The sequence below is a fragment of the Sparus aurata genome, chromosome 3 (assembly GCF_900880675.1).
Source record: "Sparus aurata chromosome 3, fSpaAur1.1, whole genome shotgun sequence".
Taxonomy (NCBI): domain Eukaryota; kingdom Metazoa; phylum Chordata; class Actinopteri; order Spariformes; family Sparidae; genus Sparus; species Sparus aurata.
Genome location: NC_044189.1, coordinates 7,906,222 through 7,924,777, shown reverse-complemented (window position 1 = coordinate 7,924,777; position 18,556 = coordinate 7,906,222). Strand labels below are relative to the sequence as shown.

Below are 18,556 nucleotides of genomic sequence, written 5' to 3'. Positions count from 1 at the left end.
ACTCGCACACAGATGGATTATCCGCCTCTAACTTGTGAGATAGGGTCGTATATGTGTATATTCGGGCACTCGTGTTGATCTGAGCTTTGTTAGTCAAACACACGCTGACAATCAGCTCGTCAACGACACTTCTCCCAGCTCCTGTGCCCAGGTGACCACAGAGATCCAATACGGGTTTTCCCACAAACCACATGACAGAAACGGTCCGCGTCGTGCCACGAAACCAGCGCGCAGCTCTCACGCCGCTCGTAACTCACAGCTCTTTATGTCACGTCGGACAGCTGGTATCACTTTTATTGATAAATCAGACGACAGATTGAGCCGGAGGACGTTAAAAATGAGATTGTGTCGCGTTTGTGTCTTCAGTGGGGAGCTTTACATCAGACCGAGCCGATGGCGCGTCTGTGAGCAGGCGTGAAGCCCTCAGCAGAAAATAGAGGAAATAACCAAACCACGACTGAGATCTCAACATGTCTGCCTTTTTACACGGTTGATTTAATTCACATATTATGTTTTTTTTTTTAATATCAACATCTTTGTTTTTTGTGTTTTTAATGAGCTGCGGGTGAACATCTGCACCGCAACACCTTTAAAATGATGAATTAACCAATAACCAGAGTAGTTAAAGATGCACCGTGTCATACTGAGAATGATGTAATGAGAGAAGATCTTTAACCTCATCAGAGCAGGTAAAAATAAATAAATAAACAGATAAATGAATATGAGAAGGATCTGGCTTAATGTAAACAAGACAGAACAGGATCAGTGGCTGGAAATTATCCAAGTTATTATCACGAATAACCGACACACCGTCTAAGAGTCTGCATTTGATGAGAACAGGAAAAAAATTGAACATCTATAAGACTTATGACACCAGCTAAATAAATATCTAATTATAGTATAATATTAAGATCACTGAATTATCTCCAGACACTTTCTATCACACTGTTTGTGTGTTGTTTGCTGTTTAGATGTGAAAACTCAATAAAAACCTGACGATTAATGAGGTAACTACTGCACTGCACTATACTCACTATGCAGGATAGATAGTTGCACACCGGAAAAACATCAGATAGCAGAAATGTGCATAAATAAACCCACTACACAGGTACATGAACACATATTCCCAAGTATCCCATGTACTGCTGTGTCAAAACAACGTAACATGACTTTAATTAGAGTAAATTAATAAACAAGATCACGACAGAATGTGTACATAAGCATCTCCTATCACATCAACGTCAACATTTGACGGTTTTCCCTGAGATCAGGTGATCTAACCGTCCTGAGTCAGCATCCCTCGAGGGCTCACAAGCTAAAAATAAGCAATAAAAATGATAATTATGACTAAAACAGTGACTTTTAGTATTTCAATTACATGTAAAGGTTCCATCTGATTTTCATATATAAGTAAGTGTCACTTTTAATGCAGTTTTTTCACATTTTATCACGTTGAGTCAATGTGAGTAAATTGAATAACTTCAGATGAACATCCAGCTTCTGTTTATTCAGTTATCACATATGAATAACTGTTTTGGCAGTTATTATTATTGTTGTTTAATGTTTACACATTGGCTCAATATGATGGAAAAACTTTGCATTTAATTTGAGCCTTTACATTAAACTTGTGTGATAGAATTAGATGGGAAATGTACTTATAATTAATGTACTCAAAATAATTGTTTAAGATGATGAATTGTGTGTTTTGTTAATATGTGAACATGATTAAATGGCTGAGACAAAGAAAAAAAAGTATCACACGTGTATATATGCATAGTCTATGATAAATGTATTTATTGCATTTTTAATTTTTTTCTTTCTTTTTCTCGACACTTTCACCTCTTTGGATCTGTGAAAATCCCCCAAATTAAACAATTATCATTATTGGTGTCCTTCTGACAGTCACACTTCACAGGTTAGAGTCCAGACTTCATTCTCCATCTGTCTCTATCCTCATTTCCTGTCTGTTTACTCTCAATAAAGACAAAAAACACCCCAAAATACATTAATATGGGAAGGAAGAAGCTTTTCTCGTGCTCACACTGACACCCAAACCTGTGACAAGGGATCACAAGCACATTTTGCCTCATTCTAAAGGTTCAGTGTGTAGGATTAAGAAGGAGCTATTGTCAGAAACTGACTGCAACGTTCCTATTTGTGTTTTTGTTAGTTTACAATCACCTGAATCAAAGAGTTGTGTTGATTTTTTGACCTTAGAATGAGTCTTTTCTATCTACAGAGGGAGCACAGCCTCTTCCACACGGCCTGCCATGTTTTTTATGAGTAGCTTTGACCAGACAAACAAACATTTGCATTCTTTGGTGCCTGTCATAAATGGTGTTCCAACACATTGGAAGGGGGACGTTGAAGGGAGGAGCAGAATTTCCAAATCAATTTGGTTGCAAAATGCAAAACCGCTTAATCCTACACACTGGACCTTTAAGAGTTTCAACCAAATTAGGTAACAACTGACAGCCTCAAAAAGCACCGCAGGGTCCAACAAATTAAATAACTAATTTCACTATGTTCACTGATAGGTGAGTTTCTTTGACTGATATCATTCTAACAGCAAATAAATAAAGTGCGTGTTCTTGTAAGTGTGCAGAAGAAAAAAAAAAAGGGGGGATCTGTTGGAGGAAATAAATACATCCATTAAACTTTCTGTTTTAAAAAACTCTACACATCCAGGTTTCCCCTTTTTTTTTCCTGTTGAGTAGCTTTTTCTTTGCTCGCCAGCAGGCCGCTTCCAATTTAAGTGGGTTTTTAAAAAGAATCCGTACAAGTATAATGTTTGCAAAAGAAAGCCAGAGAGGCATTACTGTGGTCTGCTGGAGCACATTAGTATAGTTTCTTTTCTTGGCTGTGTTACAGTCGAGACTCTTTTAAGACAGGGATGTTTAATCGAAGCTGAAACACACATTCCTGCCGCGTAACAGACCATTCAGATGTTTTTAAAGAGTAAGGAAGTCATTTAGATTAGTTTATCTTAAATAAATAGGCATAAAAAAAACAAAGCTTCAAGCTCTGAAGACTTCAGCTAAGGAGTTAAAACAATCTGAAACCTCTTATGTAACTTCACGGAGAAGCATCGGCGGTTTGAGTCGAAGTAAACGAGTAGATCGCGACTCGCAGGCAACAGATCTGCTTAAAATTATCCCCTTGCATGTATCACATGGCATTGTGAGTTTCTTTGAGTGGAGGATGACTCATTCATTCAGACTGCACACCCATTACAGTGAGAGAGAGACATAGAGGGAGACAGAGAGCGAGAGAGAGAGAAAGAGAGAGAGAGTGAGGACCAACCACCTACCAAGTGCCAAACTTGAGGCCAGCCTCTCTCCTCTCCTCCCATCTCATTCTTTCCTACATGGGCACCGTCAGATGGGCTTGCAGACAGCGCAGTAACAGACTGAGCAGTGCCGGAGACCTCAGAGGGACTCTCATCACAAGACAGCAAAGAAAATTAACAGAAAAGTCTACCAATACATCTCGGAGCAGCGTTTTCTCTTCACCTGACGAGCTTTAAAAAGGTAAATCTACTCGTTACAGTTGGCATCCTTTGTGCAGGGACATTTATTTGACTTTAGGGTGGAGTCGATAACCCCTCCCATGTCTTTTGGTTAATTGTACTTGTCTTTTGTGTGTTTTATGCTATCGCACTCAACAAAAGAGTTGGAAGTTTCTAGAAACAGTGGATATTTCACAGGGATTTATCTTTATTTTCACTGCTAAAGTCGCCAGTTATGCCCTTTTTACACTCACAAGGGAGTTCACACTTTTCAGAGAAAGTAATGGACAGGTTAGAAATGTTTTCTTCATCATTTTCTGCATTTATTTTAGTACTAACACAGGTGATTTTCAAATGTAGATCTGTAGACTGAACCACATGGTCAGTTTCTGCCATCCTCCTATGTAAAGTATTCAATATATCAGAGTAAAACTTTCTAAATTCAGATCATAAAGTGCTGTAACAACAATATAAAGTGAAAATTATGTACGAGAGAAATGAAAAAAAAAAAAAACAAGCACAGAGCATGTACAACATCAGAAATAGTCAAAAGTACATGCAAACACAGGAAACACACACTCAGAAGCCTGTAGCCACACCAAAATAGCCTCAAAATCACAGAAAGAACGGCAAAAAATGTGTCTTTAAGGGTAATATACATAAGAAAATTAAAAAAAAACACCCTTTACATTTATTGTGCATGAAAATATTATCAATATAACTTATTTGATAATCTGTTTCCGGAAAGACAGCAAGTAAGAACAATGGCGACGCCCAAAAACACTCCCCGAGGTGCGAACACACCGATCTCCCCCAACCGCATCACGCGCCTCCAGGAGAAGGAGGACCTGTCCAACCTCAACGACCGGCTGGCCGTCTACATCGATAAGGTGCGCTTCCTGGAGGCCGAGAACGCCGGCCTGCGTCTGCGCATCACCGAGTCGGAGACCGAGGTCAGCCGGGAGCTGACGGGCCTGAAGGCAGCGTACGAGACGGAGCTGGCCGATGCCCGTCAGACTCTGGACTCCGTGGCCAAAGAGAGGGCGCGTCTGCAGCTGGAGCTGGGCAAGCTGAGAGAGGACTACAAAGAGCTGAAAGCAAGGTGGGTGCCAGAGGAATTTCTTTTTTTAGACTTTATTGTAGGGATGTGAAAAGTTGCATACAGTCACTTTAACTTACATCTGATGTTCTTACAATGTCATTTTTGCTTTATAGTGAAGAGAAAAACAAACTTAATACACGTGCCTATAACTTAATTCTTTAATGCATGGGTTATAAAATCATACGTGAATGTCCACATGCAACGACGCTATAAAAAACGATTCAAGAATAACTTTCAAATCCCATTTCTAAAATGTTTTGTATGCTTGCATGTGTGTGCTAGTGGAACAAATTAGTAGGCACATTTTTGAAAACAACCAAGTGTTAGGTAAGGGGGGGTTTAAGGGGGCCGCAGCACGTTAGAGGCCCTGGATTTCTTTAAAGCACCCCTGAAACATCGTGAGAAGTTGTATCTTCCGACTGTGTGTGAAATAACTTTCGTAATATTCCTCGTACAAATGAAAAAAAAGCTGAGATTGTAGAGAAAGAATGCACCTCACACTCAGGAGGTTTTCTGTTGCAGCCTTGTGCGTGCATCCCTAGACCCGCCCTCCTTTGTCTCTGATTGGCTGCCCTGATATTCTTACCCTAACCTCAGACCCGACCCTTAAAGTCGAGAGAGTCGTGTCATCTCCGTTTACTCTTACGGGACATTGGCGGATGGTGGGGCTTCACAATAGTTCAGAGGTTAGCTGCAAATTTTAGCAACCCCAAATCAATCAATTAGGGAAATCTCCATGAACCAGGTGACGATCCGCACTTTGAGCATTGTTGCAACTCGCTCTGCCCAAACTTAATGAAGGCGACCAATCAGAACCACGAAAAGCAGTGGGATCCATATGAACGCTGGCAAACTAGATACACCTAAACATCGCTGTCTACCTGTCAGTTTACTGTCTTTATGACTCTTCTCTACTTGTTCTATTGTTACGCAACATTTTAGCATTTACTATGATCCCTTAATTATCACTCGTGGCAAGTAATAACACAGTCTAGTCAGAAATACCAAACCCTCTTGGAAAGTACTTACAATATAAGTGCAGACACCACAACACAGAACAGATCGGGAGCTCTCTTCTCCGCAAGACTATAAAAGTTTGTTTTTTTTTTATACAAAAGTTAAACAATTCAGCCTTTAATCAAGATGAAAAGACACTCTTGATCCAGTTTATCTTGTTTATCTGATGATCATGAGGAGGAACAGCTGCCCCGAGGCTACTTAAATTCCCATTTTCCCCCCAAATCCTTTAAAAGTCCATCAATTCGTGCATTAAAGCTCGGCTGGGAGCTTTTTTTTTTTTTGGTGATTGCAGTGTTAATATCTAACACATTCCTGCACACAGCAGCACAATACTCTCACTCATTAGCTCTAAGTAGCTGAAGTGTGTACAACTCTCTGCTGACGCTCTGGGAACAGTGTCGCCCTGCTGCTGCTGCTGCTGCTGCTGCTGCTGCTGGGGCCACTCCCAAGCTCCAGCATACCCTCCTCATTGCTCACTGCCGTTTGACGTTTGACTTTTCTACGCCGACTCCTTCCCATGCTGCCACATCCAGAGCCTGATGACTAACTCTTTCCCCAGTTTCTCCTTCTTCACCAAAAGTAATCATTATGCACACAATACGTGGCAGTGTTTGGAGGGCCGCACTCTTGCTTCCATTATTTTTCCATAAATATTGAGACGGAGACTGTTGTGTGTTTGGCAAAGCCAAGCCGTCGCCATGGCAGCGCCTCCGCTAAACACCAGCGGCTGTGGCTTGTGGCTACCGCGTACACGTGACTGGACGCAGATCCTTGTGGTCTATGAGTCATATGCACCGAGGTCTTCTCCCTGTTCCTATATCATCCAGACTACATCCTTAATCAAAAATAGCTCGGATTGTGTTTCCCCGGACTGTGTAAAGGAAACTGTAGTAGATCAGTCTCTACTCGGTTCCTAAGTTACAAAGCAAAATGCGTGTTTACCCCTTGACTCACCCGTGTCTTCACCTCTTATGTTCTCTTTATGTCTGTACAGGAACACCAAAAAGGAGTCGGACTTGGCCGGAGCGCAGCAGAGGCTCAAGGACCTGGAGGCTCTGCTCAACTCCAAGGATGCGTCCCTCACTACGGCTCTGGGAGAGAAGCGCAACCTCGAGGTGGAAAACAGGGACCTGAAGGCGCAGGTTGCCAAGGTAAACTCAAACTCACGCTGAGTTTTGGAAACACATCTGGGCCTCATCTGGCTGCGGTTACCGTACACGCTCACCAACTCAAAGTTTGTTCCTCTGTGCTTCCAACTTTGTCGTTCTAAAGGTCAGCGTATCAGAGATCAAGTCACAACCCCAGTCTTGCGTTTTTGCCCTGTAGCGAACTTTTTTTTTTTTTTTTAGCTTTTCCAGTTTTGTAAAGACATCACAAGGCCAGAGATTACATAACTTTTCTTGAGCAAAAAAAACAAACCATAAAACATCTTGAACTCTGTATCTGTGTGACTTCAGACTTAAAGTGACAAAATCCCAAATATTTCTCCTCTTATCTGCACTCCTATTTATTCTTCCAACCAGATTGTTTCGGCGCGAGTTGCTGAATTTTGGAGAAATCAGCTCATACAGATGTCTGCCTTCTCACCAATATGATGGAACGAGATGTCGATCGGCTTGTGGTGCTCACAAGGCCCCAAAAAACCCCAAAATAAACACATTTCAAAACCTCAACAGAAATGTCCTCTCTCCAGAAATCATGACCCAGCTGCTCAAGATAACCCACAGACGTTGTGGTGAGCGGTTTCACGCGGGAACTACTTTTGTTCGGTATCACCACGCATAAAGGAGAACGAGCCTCTCCCTCATGAGGAGATCCATGCTCCCTTTGGCGCAGTGATATGGAAATTGTTTCCTAAATGAAACTGCTCACGACGAGGTCAGTGGATTATCTTCAGTAACCGAGAACACGATAACTGGAAGTTTAAAATATATTTTTTGGCATTTTGAGCACCACAAGCTGAGTGCCCTTCTAATTACATTATATTCAAGAGAGGGCAGCCATCTTTACCTGCTGATATCTACAAAACTCTCATACCAAAACAATCTCGATGCATGAATTGTTATACAGGTAAGAGGGAAAACATGGATTTTAGATTTTGCGGCGAACTGTCCCTTTAAGACTCTTCAAGCAGCCTCCTCTCTCTCCTGTCCTCTAACTGTACTCACCCCATATTTCTGCACTCTGCTGCGTGTCTATATCAATGTTTTAGCCTGGGTTTGTACTAATATTCACTTCCTGTTGTGCTCCCTTAGCTGGACACCAGTTTGGGCGATGCCAGGAAGCAGCTGCAGGATGAGATGCTGAGGAGGGTGGACGGAGAGAACCGCATCCAGACCCTCAAGGAGGAGCTGGAGTTTCAGAGGAACCTCCAATCTGAGGTCAGACTCAGAAAACACCTCAACATCATCACCAGTGAATCATTTTGTTTCCCCCCCTTTGTCAGGGATTCCCCTAACATTTTGAAGTTAGGGTGCAGCACCTGAGCCCAGCAGAATGAAAGTGAAATCAATTATTTAATCATTTTTGTTTCATTATCAAGCTTTTTTAGCATTGTTCAAATATTACCTGATTTTCCAACTTTGTGTACATGGTAATAATATCGGTCCAACATGATGTGAAACTGCCAAATACATGCACTTATCTGTTCCACAAACCGAGGGGGAAAACACTGCTTTTATCGCATCAGCATCCGCCAGTTCTTTAAAAAAATAAACATGCATTTGTAGTTAATGGTTTTGGTGACGCTCCAACAGGAACTGCGGGAAGTCAAGAGGCGCCACGAGTCTCGTATGGTGGAGATGGACAATGGCCACCAGCAGGAGTTTGAAAGCAAGCTGGCGGAGGCGCTGACCGAGATGCGTAACCAGCACGAGCTGCAGATCAAAATGTACAAGGACGAGATCGAGAAGACCTACAACTCCAAGGTAGAGCATCTGTTCAGTTGTCATGAGTAAAACAAAAAAAACATCAACTTCTCTTATGTCGATAAAATGACCCATCAAACTGTCAGAAGGACAGTTTTGATTTGCAGCAGTGTCGTAGATTGGTTTTAATGAAGCAGAATTCGATTTAGAATGAGTCGTCGGATGATTTTGTTTGTTTTCTAACCTTGTCGTTCCCTCTGTCAGCTGGAAAATGCCCGTCAGTCGGCCGACAGGAGCAGCCACCTGGTCGGAGCGGCACACGAGGAGCTGCAGCAGACACGAATTCGCCTGGAGTCCATGTCGGCTCAGCTCAGCCAGCTGCAGAAACAGGTGACTGTGAAAACCGCTCTGCGAACTGAGAACAGTCGGGGTTATTACACTCACACCTGTAACATAAAGCAGCAAAAGAGTATGTTTGGAGTAGGAATTCAAAAGGTGGCCAATTCTTACACATTGCGCCTTTTGACACAAACACACTTGGTATGATTTTGAGGTTTTGCAGAAAAGTTCAGTTGTGTCCTTATTGCATACAATGTATTGTTGATTTTTCTTATTTCAAGCAAAGTTTCCAGTTTGTTTTATACTTTCTGAGAAGAAATAAGCACTTTTCAACTTCAACTTCTTCTGGCTGATCCTAACAAAACTGGCATATGATATGAAACATTTTATAAGGCCAAAATGTCACTAAATGTCAAATCACTTAAAGATTTAAGATTTTTACCCATAAATCATCAATCACACAGTATTTTTATTGTTTGTGGTTAGCAGTTGGGGTTGACCTATATGATCAGCCCCTTTTGTTAGTTTGCAGACTGACACTAACTGTGCGATTCTTCTGTCTGGTCCAGCTGGCGGCCCGTGAGGCGAAGATAAGGGACCTGGAGGACGCCCTGTCTCGGGAGCGGGACACCACTCGCCGCCTGCTGGGGGAGAAGGACAGAGAAATGGCCGAGATGAGGCAGCAGATGCAGCAGCAGCTGGACGAGTACCAGGAGCTGCTGGATGTCAAGCTGGCTCTGGATATGGAGATTTGTGCCTACAGGAAGCTGCTGGAGGGAGAGGAGCAGAGGTTTGTTGACCATGAGCTCACAATGAGTTGATTCAACACATAAGAGTGACACCCAGTTAATAATCACCATCCTGTTTGTGTCTGCAGGCTGCGTCTCTCCCCCAGCCCCCCGCCCATCAAAGTGACAGCAAGTCGCTCCTCCACGTCAGCTCACTCTCGATCGGTCAACTACGGCAGCCAGAACTCTCCTGCCAAGAGGCGCCGCCCCAACGACACCGACAGCGAGGCCTCCAGCTTCACAGGTGGAGCCATGGCCCGCACTCGCATCACCCAGCAGGCCTCAGCCAGCGGACGGGTCACCGTGGACGAGGTGGACCTGGAGGGGAAGTATGTCAGAATGAGCAACAAATCAGATGAGGTGAGATGAATAACTGATGTAATTACTGAATATGATCTATTATATGTCAACACAAACATGCTGTCTACAGTTTTCTGACATTTTTATCAGAGGCTGAATCTTTGCAGAAAATAGAGCTCCCATCTTCACTTAAAGTCACAGAGACAAATGTACTCCATGCAGCTTTAAAAGCCCAGATTAATAATTCATAATCAGCTGTGAGGAGAATATTACTTTGAGGAAAACGACCCGCTGACGTTATATTCAACCATCAGGATCAAAACCTGGGGAACTGGCAGCTGAAGCGGCAGGTTGGATCCGGTGCTCCCATCATCTTCAAGTTCCCGGTGAAATTCACCTTGAAGGCCGGACACAGGGTGACGGTACGTTCATTCGGCAGAATCATAAATGAGCAGCGATGAACACAGTCACTGATATCTCACTCTCTACCTGTATCTTGTAATCGTGGTTGACAGATCTGGGCTTCTGGTGCTGGTGGGACTCACAATCCTCCCTCTGACCTGGTGTGGAAGAGTCAGCCCTCCTGGGGCACCGGAGACCTGTTCCAGACCACCCTGATCAGCGCCAGTGGAGAGGTATGTTACATTTAGTGCTATGATTAGTCAAGTTCTGTCACTAAATAAATGAATTAACAAACATTCACTACGTTTTTCCTCCAGGAAATGGCGATGAGGAAGGTGACCCGCACACAGCTGGAAGAAGAAGATGATGACATGGTGAGAGAAACTGTACATGTAATATGCAAAGCACAGAAATCTGTATTTTCTGGATTCAAATGATTAATTATTCAAATGAATTAATTATTAATTTTCCACAGCCAAAAGTACAACAGTTCAAAATCCAAAGCTTCGATCAGGAAATATTTAGAATTATTCTTAAAAAATTACTGGTTAAATTATCAAAAACAACTGTTGATCAAATGATCAATCAAACATGAGACATATTTGCAGATTCTGATTGTTTACTTATAAAAGGCTGTAATGTTAATACTGACTCTGTCCCTCTGCCTCAGCAGGTGGCTCACAGCACCTGTGGGGACAGCGAGTATAACCTGCGGAGCCGGACGGTGGTCTGCGGCTCCTGCGGACTTCCTTCAGACAAATCCAGCAGCTGCTCGGTGAGCTCAGCCTCCCGCTCGTTCCGCAGCGGAGGCCTCTCCGAGGGTTTACTGCCGCACTCCTACGTGTTCAGCACCAGTACCCCTCGCAAGGTGGGCACCGATATATGACCTCCTTTGAATCTTTTTAAAGGCCAAATCAGAAACAAACAAAACATCAAGACACAAAACTGTTAATATGACATTTTTTCTGTCTTTATTTTGAATTTGTGTGTGATGATTAAAACTCTGTGTCCTCTCAGGCCGGATTCGGAATGGAGAGCTGTCCAATCATGTGAGCCTCTGGATCCTGAAACACTTCAACTATTCAAGTAGTTTTTAGTTATCAGTTCTTTAGTTACCAGTTATAATTAGAAGTTCAGTTCATGTTCTTTTGAATTATGTTAAAGATACTGTATGCAATAAAACCTCATACTGCTTTTTTATAATGTATATAGGCATGCCTTTGACATATGTTCTTGAATATAAAAGCTGATTAAAGCAGCCACTTTTGTATCAGTGACATTAAGGGTTGGAAATTTCTACCAGTCTTCCAGTAAGTAGTAAATCCAGAGCTTTTCAGACAGTCTAGCAGCTTTAAACAACTGCTTGGACTAATTAATAAAGCTGGTGATATCAACAGATTCTGCTGCTGGTCGTGAATTATACTTCTCGTGCTACACAGATCGGCTTTACTCTTGGTGATGCAGCAGGGTTTCAGTAAATTCATTTGTGCTCACTTATGTTGAAGGATACTTTTATGTAGAACAGAATTTACTTGGAGTTAAAGTAAATAAGTACATTTGGCCAAACCTTGTTATGGATCCACAGAATATTGTGTATTTTTACTGACAGCAATAAAGACTTTTTTCAGAATTCTGCCATTTTGGTCTTGATCAATGAAAGTGACCTTATATTCATCTACACACACACACACACACACACACACACACACACACACACACACACACACACTATTTCCAGTTACTTGGGCTTCACTTGTATTTATATTTTATGCAACTTTATACTTTTACTTCACTACATTTCAGAGAAGCATATTCTTAAACCATTTTTTTAAATGTTGTTTTCACTTTTTGTTGCATTAATCTGCCTCCAGTAGTTACTTTACAGATTAACATTAAAACACTGCTTATGTTAATTCAGCAATAATGATATTCCAATAATATAATAGGCTCTACAAAGACTCCAAAAAGGGCCCCTCTGTGTAATATGTACAAATATAGACAAGCAAAACAATGTTTGTCTTCACATGTACAGTTTTATATCAGGGGATGTTTCTAAAAATAAATAGAAAACTAATTAAATAAATATATATACTTTAAAATATATGCTTAGATGCAATATAAAACTGTAATTCGTCAATTTAATGTATTTAATTTTTACATTAAGTATTATTCCCATGTGTTGATCCTGTATTTAAGAAATAATTACATTTAATCAGCGAGTTTCATAATAAATCTTGCCTTGTATTTAATTCCAGTGAAAGTATATGAATATATTTAACTGAACAAGATTAGGTTTTATGGTGTAGTAGTGTTTCTATTTTTACTTCCGCCACTGCCCATTTTCATAATAAAGACATTACGCCCTCTCCTGGTATGCTACTTTTTAGTGTAGCACCAGAGATCTTGCTTTTATTTTGAAATTAGAGCGGATGTTCTTATTAAAACCCGGAAGTGTGTGACACCGCTGGCCTGGGAGTGTCATTTCACTGCTGCTACCTTTTATCAGTGTGTTATCGTTGTGTAAGTTCTGTCACTGCATTGTTTTATAGGACAAACTTGCATGTGAAGTTGTTTTCAAGAGGGGCTTGATAACATTTGGTGAGTTTTTATTAACGCTTCGTCACGAAGTCAAGCAAAGTCAAGCTAATGCTGAGCGTTAGCTAAAGTTAGCAGCTCACAACAACTGAACGGAAAGTAAACAGACTGTAGAGAAAGTGAGACTTCATCTTTCTGCGTCTCATTTAAAGTCCAACTGTAAAAACAAACCATTTGCATTAACATACTTAACTCTCTACTTACTGTCATGTCCGTAAAGGGAAGGTTAGCTTGTTGCTTTCTGCTAAAGTTGCTAAAATGATTTAATAAAGCTGCAGGTGGAGCTGGGTGGAGGTCAAATATCACTTTAAGTCACATCAGCATGGTTATTGTGTTTTCATATAACCTGGTATGTGCATTGTCACTTGATACAAAGTTATCAAGTCAATGTTAATTCACTAGAGCTGCATGTTATGAAATAAAACTAGCTTTCAAACAGTGTTAACAAAGTTTTATCCTCATTTTGGCCTATATTTTGATTCTGATTTACTTTTTATGTTGACTTTTGTGATGATATTCATTCATACTTTTCTTTTTCATACTCTTGATTGACAGAAAATCAATCATTGACTGAAGTTTCCTTTTTTTTAATATCATGGATGAGATTCTCAAATGTGCAAATCAGTGTAAATCACTGTGAATGTAACAATCTATTATTTTCATTTCTACTTTTGTCTCTAAAATAATAGATTTAAGTTAAAGTTTCCCTTTAAAAGTTTTCAAAACTTTCAAATTTTAAAGTACCATCAAATCAAATAAAAGTAAAATCAACTGTCCAGGCAAACAAGGGATAATTAAACAGTGACATAGAATATAATTGATATTCACAATAATCAAAAAGACTGCAAGTTTAAGACATAAGATATTTAATTTACTATGATATGAACAAGTAAATCCTCACATCAAAGCAGCTTGAGCCATCAAAAGTTTAGTATTTTATCTTGACAAATCAACATAAATTGATCAATTGTACAGACAGAATAGTTTGACTGTGAACTCTGGGAATTTAGAAAAGATGGTTTTAATTATTTTCTGACGTTTTACGTGGTGCATCCAAGTCTAAAAAGTGAAATCAATGCAAGAGTCCCTTAAACTGGCATTCTCTCTAATAGAATAGTCTTTATTGTCATTGTACAGGAGAGTACAATGAAACTGAGGAAGTGTCTAATGGCCAGCAGGGGGCGATAGATTATTTAAGCTTATGAGAAAATGACCCTTCTTCTCACTTGATTGAGTTTATGGTCTCAATGGCGAGTTTAAAGACCTTTTCAAAACAGCACGATGTTCATTTTGTGAGTTCTTATTCCCTTTTGTGTAAAATAGATAAGAAATAGGGTATGGTTTGTGGTGTTGCTACCCTGGATTGACAAGTAGCATCCATGGCTTGTCTTCATTCAGGTCCCAGCTCCACCCTCTTGCTGAATATGGTCACCTGTGGCTCAGAGAAACCAAGATGGTAACGTTCATAATCATCCCCGAGTTCACAAACCAAAGGATTGTTTTGCACTTGATTAAAATGCAAAGTTTACAGAAAAAGAAAACAGCTGTTGGCACTGGCATCGAGAATCTCCATGCTGTCTCTTCCTGTGAAGCATATTGAGTAGAAGCTGAGAGCACAGGGATGACTAATGCAACCCCCCCACTCTGGGACTGAGACTCTGCAGGTGGACGGAGGAAGCAAAGAAGAATGCGAGCCAGCAGTGTAGCAGCTGTAGGAGGCAGCGGTGTCAGCAGACTGTGCAGCAGAGCTTTCATTAGAGGGAAAACGTACACAAACACTGGAGTTGTCTGTCTGAATCGGAGCTCCCTCTCAGGCTCCTTGTTTTGGCTCTACACTTCTGCTTCTTTCAGTTCTTCAAATCATGGATGGGATCAGTGTGGGGTGGATGACTGTTGTCTCCTCTGTTGCAGGAGTTTGGATCCACCTGAATGTTGAGTGTGCGGGCTCTGTTTGGGATCGGCTTCCTGGTGACCTCAAGAGCTGCGACAGTCCTCGCTCAGCAGGGGACATGCCCGCTGTCCGCTGCAGCGAACCACCACAAGAAGGACTGTTTCAGTAGCAGAGCAGCATCCAGCATGGCTCAGACCATCAAATATCTCGGGTGAAGTTTTATATCTTGTAAACGGAGCAGTTGAAACGTTTACTGACTGTCTGATTGTACAAACTGACCCGTCGATGCTCCACAGGCAGGAGGAGGCCCAGCACATCGATGAGGAGCTCTTCAGTGAGTACGGCTTCAGCGTGGACCAGCTGATGGAGCTGGCTGGACTCAGCTGCGCCACAGCCATCACCAGGGTGAGATGTGGAACATTATTAGGGTTTGACCTTTAAGGTGTCACTTCAACTTCTTTTTCCCTTCAGAAAGTCTAGTTAGTTACCAGCGAACCAGGTTTTGCATCAACACTAATCAGATTATTGCCTGAAGTCTGAGCAGATTTTTCTGTTCTCTGACTGTTTTACTAGAAGTATTTCTCCTGAGAAGCTGCTGTAACACAAGTTGTAGTTCAGTGCTGTATAGATTTTCTCTGTCTGTTTTTTTCCTGCAGGTGTATCCGCTTACCTCTCTGGTGAAGGCCAAACCTTCTCTGCTGGTGATTTGTGGACCAGGTAACAACGGAGGCGATGGCCTGGTCTGTGCCCGACACCTTAAACTCTTTGTGAGTGTCCTTCACTCGTGTGACAGTGAGCTTGTAGCTAAGTACATTTCATTTTAATTTCAAGATGAATTTCCCAGTTACAATAACAATGGATCCAACAATAACAACAATATAATATTTTTTTTTCTCTAACTACATTTCTTCGACAGCTACGACTGCTGGTTGTTTTTCATTGATTTTTTTTTATCGAAAACGTCTTCATATTAAGTATTTGTATTCTGGAATTAAGCCATTTTTTAAATGAAAAATTTGAAATATGTATATAAAAGCAAAACATGAACATTTTCATAAAATATTGACATATTTCAGTAAGAACGTTAAATCAACTATTTATTAATGGCTCACATCCCAAGCACTCTTATATGACGTTACTTTTTTTGTTTCCCTCAGTGTTTCACAGTTACACATAATATCAGTAAAGATTAATAAGTGATGAAGTCGTTAAAATCTGTGGCACTTCAGCCAGCTACAACAGAGATGCATCAGTAATAGTAAAGCAATAACACAACACTATGAAAGGGTTTGTTTGGCTTAACAAGCACTCCTCCTCCTCCAAGTTCTTTATGCATGAGATATTTATTCTTTTACTGAAGTAAAGGATTTGAATCATTCTTCCACCCACGCTGCACAACACCAGGTTAATACTCCATTAGTGTTTTAGAGCAGACTCTGACCTCAGGCAGTTCAGCAGCATTAGCAGAGTATTATTTAAGGTCAGTCTTTGCAAAATAACGCCTCAGTTGGCATTTTCTTTTCCCACAATTATTATATCAACCTTCCGGTCAGTGCAGAGTCGAAATTAACCTGCTTGTTCGGTCTTGTAGCCGCCAGCTTTGCTCATCTTTGTGCGTCCTCTTGCAGGGTTACGAGCCCACCATCCTCTACCCGAAGAGACCAAACAAACCTCTGTTCCAGGGTCTGACCACACAGTGCCAGAAGATGGAGATCCCCTTCCTGACTGAGATGCCGGAGGTTTGTTGATGATGAATTATGCAGCAGTGTTGTACACACAGCCAAGAATACAATGCTTCTTGTGTAATGTGTTTACGAGTGAGCATTTTATCCCAAGCTGTGAGCGTGCACACATTAGATTGTGATAAATGAAGCCGCAGTTTAGATCAGATGAAGCCTCAATTACTCCCTGTGGTGGAATCAGTCTGTTATGTAATGGATTGATTGATATAGTGAACATGCAAAGGCTGGAATAGTGGGTGTACTGATGTTTTCAGGTTGCTGTTTTGTGATTGTAAAAGCTCGATGTTTGCCAGTGCAAAAGAACAAACAACACACTTACTTTGAAATCGTTGATTCCTCAGGCTGCAGTGATCGACGAGGCTTACAACCTGGTGATAGACGCCATCTTCGGCTTCAGCTTCAAGGGGGCCGTGCGAGAGCCTTTCGGATCCGTCCTTGAAACGCTGAATAAGACGACAGTTCCCATCGCCAGCATCGACATCCCCTCAGGTCAGTCCTCACAAGAGTAAAGATTTCCACTAAAATATTAACCTCCTTCCATGTCAGTACGTTTTAATCTGCTATCGAAAAGTGCCCAACAGAATGCTTTTATGGTTGTTTTGGGAAAAATAACTCGTCATAATTAAAAACTTGTTTTACTGTTGCGTCTCCTGTGTGTATTCTCTCAAACGAAGAAGAAGAAGAAGCCAGACATGACTGTGATTTCCTCTTTCCTTTCCATTTGTTTTGTTATTTGAAAGGTTGGGATGTGGAGCAGGGACGCGCAGACGGACTGCAGCCCGACATGCTCATCTCTCTCACTGCTCCCAAGAAGTCCGCCTCCTTGTTCAGAGGACGATACCACTTCCTGGGAGGCCGCTTTGTGCCACCGGGCCTGGAGAGGAAGTACCAACTGAACCTGCCTCAGTATCCCGGCACAGACTGTGTGTTACAACTGTAGATCAGAGGTTTCAGTGTCATTTTTAAAGGAATAGTTCTCAATTATAGTCTCCTTTTCGATCCGATTCCTTTTTTATGTCGAATAATTACGGAGCTGGAGTCTGGAGGTGATTAGCCTAGCTTAGCATCGAGACTAGAAACAGGGAAAACAGCGAGCCTGGATCTGTCCTATGTTGGTACATAAGCCTATCAGCACATCTCAAAGCTCACAAATTAACGCACACGTTGTTTGTTTCATTCATACGTGAACAGAAAGTACAAATGACTGAATGAGTTATTTCTTGGCAAAAATTATTTTTCCAAGAGTTTTATCATCACACTACGGTTCCCAAATGCCAAATACCACCATGCCTGTAGGAACAGTTCACCCCAAAATCGAATATACATCCTTTTCTCTTTTACCTGTAGGCCTGTTTATCAATCTAATTGTTTTTGGTGTGACTTGTTAAGTTTTGGAGAGAAGGAATCATGCATCTAACCCTGTACGAGAGGTTAACTATGCTTAATCCCATTATATTACGAGAGAAGGCAGACATCTGTAGGGCGGATGTAGATATGTGTTTTTCTAATTTTGGGTGTACTGTCTCTTTAAAATGTGTGTTCATTGACTATATACGGTGATAAATTAATTATTAGGGAGCATTAAAGGAGCTGGTAGGTGTTGCTAAGTTGTGCTAACTATGTCTTGAATCCAGCTCTGTACTTTACACACAGTCATGAGAGTGGTATCAATCTTTACATCCAACCGTTGCACAGAAATCAAATTATTTCCATAAGGTTAAACTATTCCTTTAAATCTGGGAATTTCATTAGTTCCCATTCTGTGGATGACGGTGATTGTGATCTGAATACTGTGCTGCTGTTAATCCAACAAGGTGTTGTAATGGACATCATTGATGCTTCAGCTTCATAAAAACACTCAAATTAAAATGTAAATGAATAAATAAAAATGATTGCACGTTGTCTTCTTTGTTTTCACCCGTGTCCGTTTGTTTGTCAGCAAGATTACACAAAAACTACTGCATGGATTTTCACTAAACTTGGATGGAGATTATGTCTCCGC

The 18,556-nt window shown here is 41.2% G+C and overlaps 2 protein-coding genes across 6 annotated transcripts; both read left to right on the top strand.

Moving 5' to 3' along the window:
- Nucleotides 1-114: 114 nt before the first annotated feature.
- Nucleotides 115-11,956, top strand: LOC115578063 (lamin-A-like). 4 transcript variants are annotated; one of them, XM_030410911.1, is made up of 14 exons: nt 115-489; nt 3,382-3,530; nt 4,257-4,610; nt 6,625-6,781; nt 7,886-8,011; nt 8,387-8,557; nt 8,762-8,887; nt 9,406-9,626; nt 9,714-9,984; nt 10,239-10,346; nt 10,440-10,559; nt 10,644-10,700; nt 10,997-11,194; nt 11,344-11,956. In XM_030410911.1, exons 3-14 carry the CDS (start codon nt 4,273-4,275, stop codon nt 11,377-11,379), a joined length of 1,929 nt encoding a protein of 642 aa, XP_030266771.1. In that variant the 5' UTR covers nt 115-489; nt 3,382-3,530; nt 4,257-4,272; the 3' UTR covers nt 11,380-11,956. The 4 variants fall into 4 exon arrangements, with proteins under 4 accessions (XP_030266771.1, XP_030266772.1, XP_030266775.1 ...); XM_030410912.1 differs by lacking the exon at nt 115-489 and having other exon boundaries at nt 1,002-3,530; nt 4,261-4,610; XM_030410915.1 differs by lacking the exon at nt 115-489 and having other exon boundaries at nt 1,002-3,530; nt 11,000-11,194.
- A 764-nt stretch (nt 11,957-12,720) lies between these two features.
- Nucleotides 12,721-18,456, top strand: naxe (NAD(P)HX epimerase). Of its 2 annotated transcripts, none has more exons than XM_030411003.1 (7): nt 12,721-12,846; nt 14,833-15,023; nt 15,109-15,217; nt 15,469-15,579; nt 16,441-16,551; nt 16,896-17,043; nt 17,295-18,456. In XM_030411003.1, the coding sequence occupies exons 2-7, from the start codon at nt 14,851-14,853 to the stop codon at nt 17,492-17,494; spliced, it is 852 nt and encodes a 283-aa protein (XP_030266863.1). In that variant the 5' UTR covers nt 12,721-12,846; nt 14,833-14,850; the 3' UTR covers nt 17,495-18,456. The 2 variants fall into 2 exon arrangements, with proteins under 2 accessions (XP_030266863.1, XP_030266856.1); XM_030410996.1 differs by having other exon boundaries at nt 12,756-12,924.
- Nucleotides 18,457-18,556: the final 100 nt, after the last annotated feature.

Excerpts from the sequence above, each read along its gene's own strand:
- LOC115578063 (XM_030410911.1), top strand. The coding sequence starts at position 4,273 with ATGGCGACGCCCAAAAACACTCCCCGAGGTGCGAACACACCGATCTCC. Across the intron at positions 8,012-8,386 it reads AGAGGAACCTCCAATCTGAG|GAACTGCGGGAAGTCAAGAG; the intron begins GTCAGACTCAGA and ends ACGCTCCAACAG. Across the intron at positions 10,701-10,996 it reads AAGAAGAAGATGATGACATG|CAGGTGGCTCACAGCACCTG; the intron begins GTGAGAGAAACT and ends CCTCTGCCTCAG.
- naxe (XM_030411003.1), top strand. The coding sequence starts at position 14,851 with ATGTTGAGTGTGCGGGCTCTGTTTGGGATCGGCTTCCTGGTGACCTCA. Across the intron at positions 15,024-15,108 it reads CAGACCATCAAATATCTCGG|GCAGGAGGAGGCCCAGCACA; the intron begins GTGAAGTTTTAT and ends GATGCTCCACAG. Across the intron at positions 17,044-17,294 it reads CAGCATCGACATCCCCTCAG|GTTGGGATGTGGAGCAGGGA; the intron begins GTCAGTCCTCAC and ends GTTATTTGAAAG.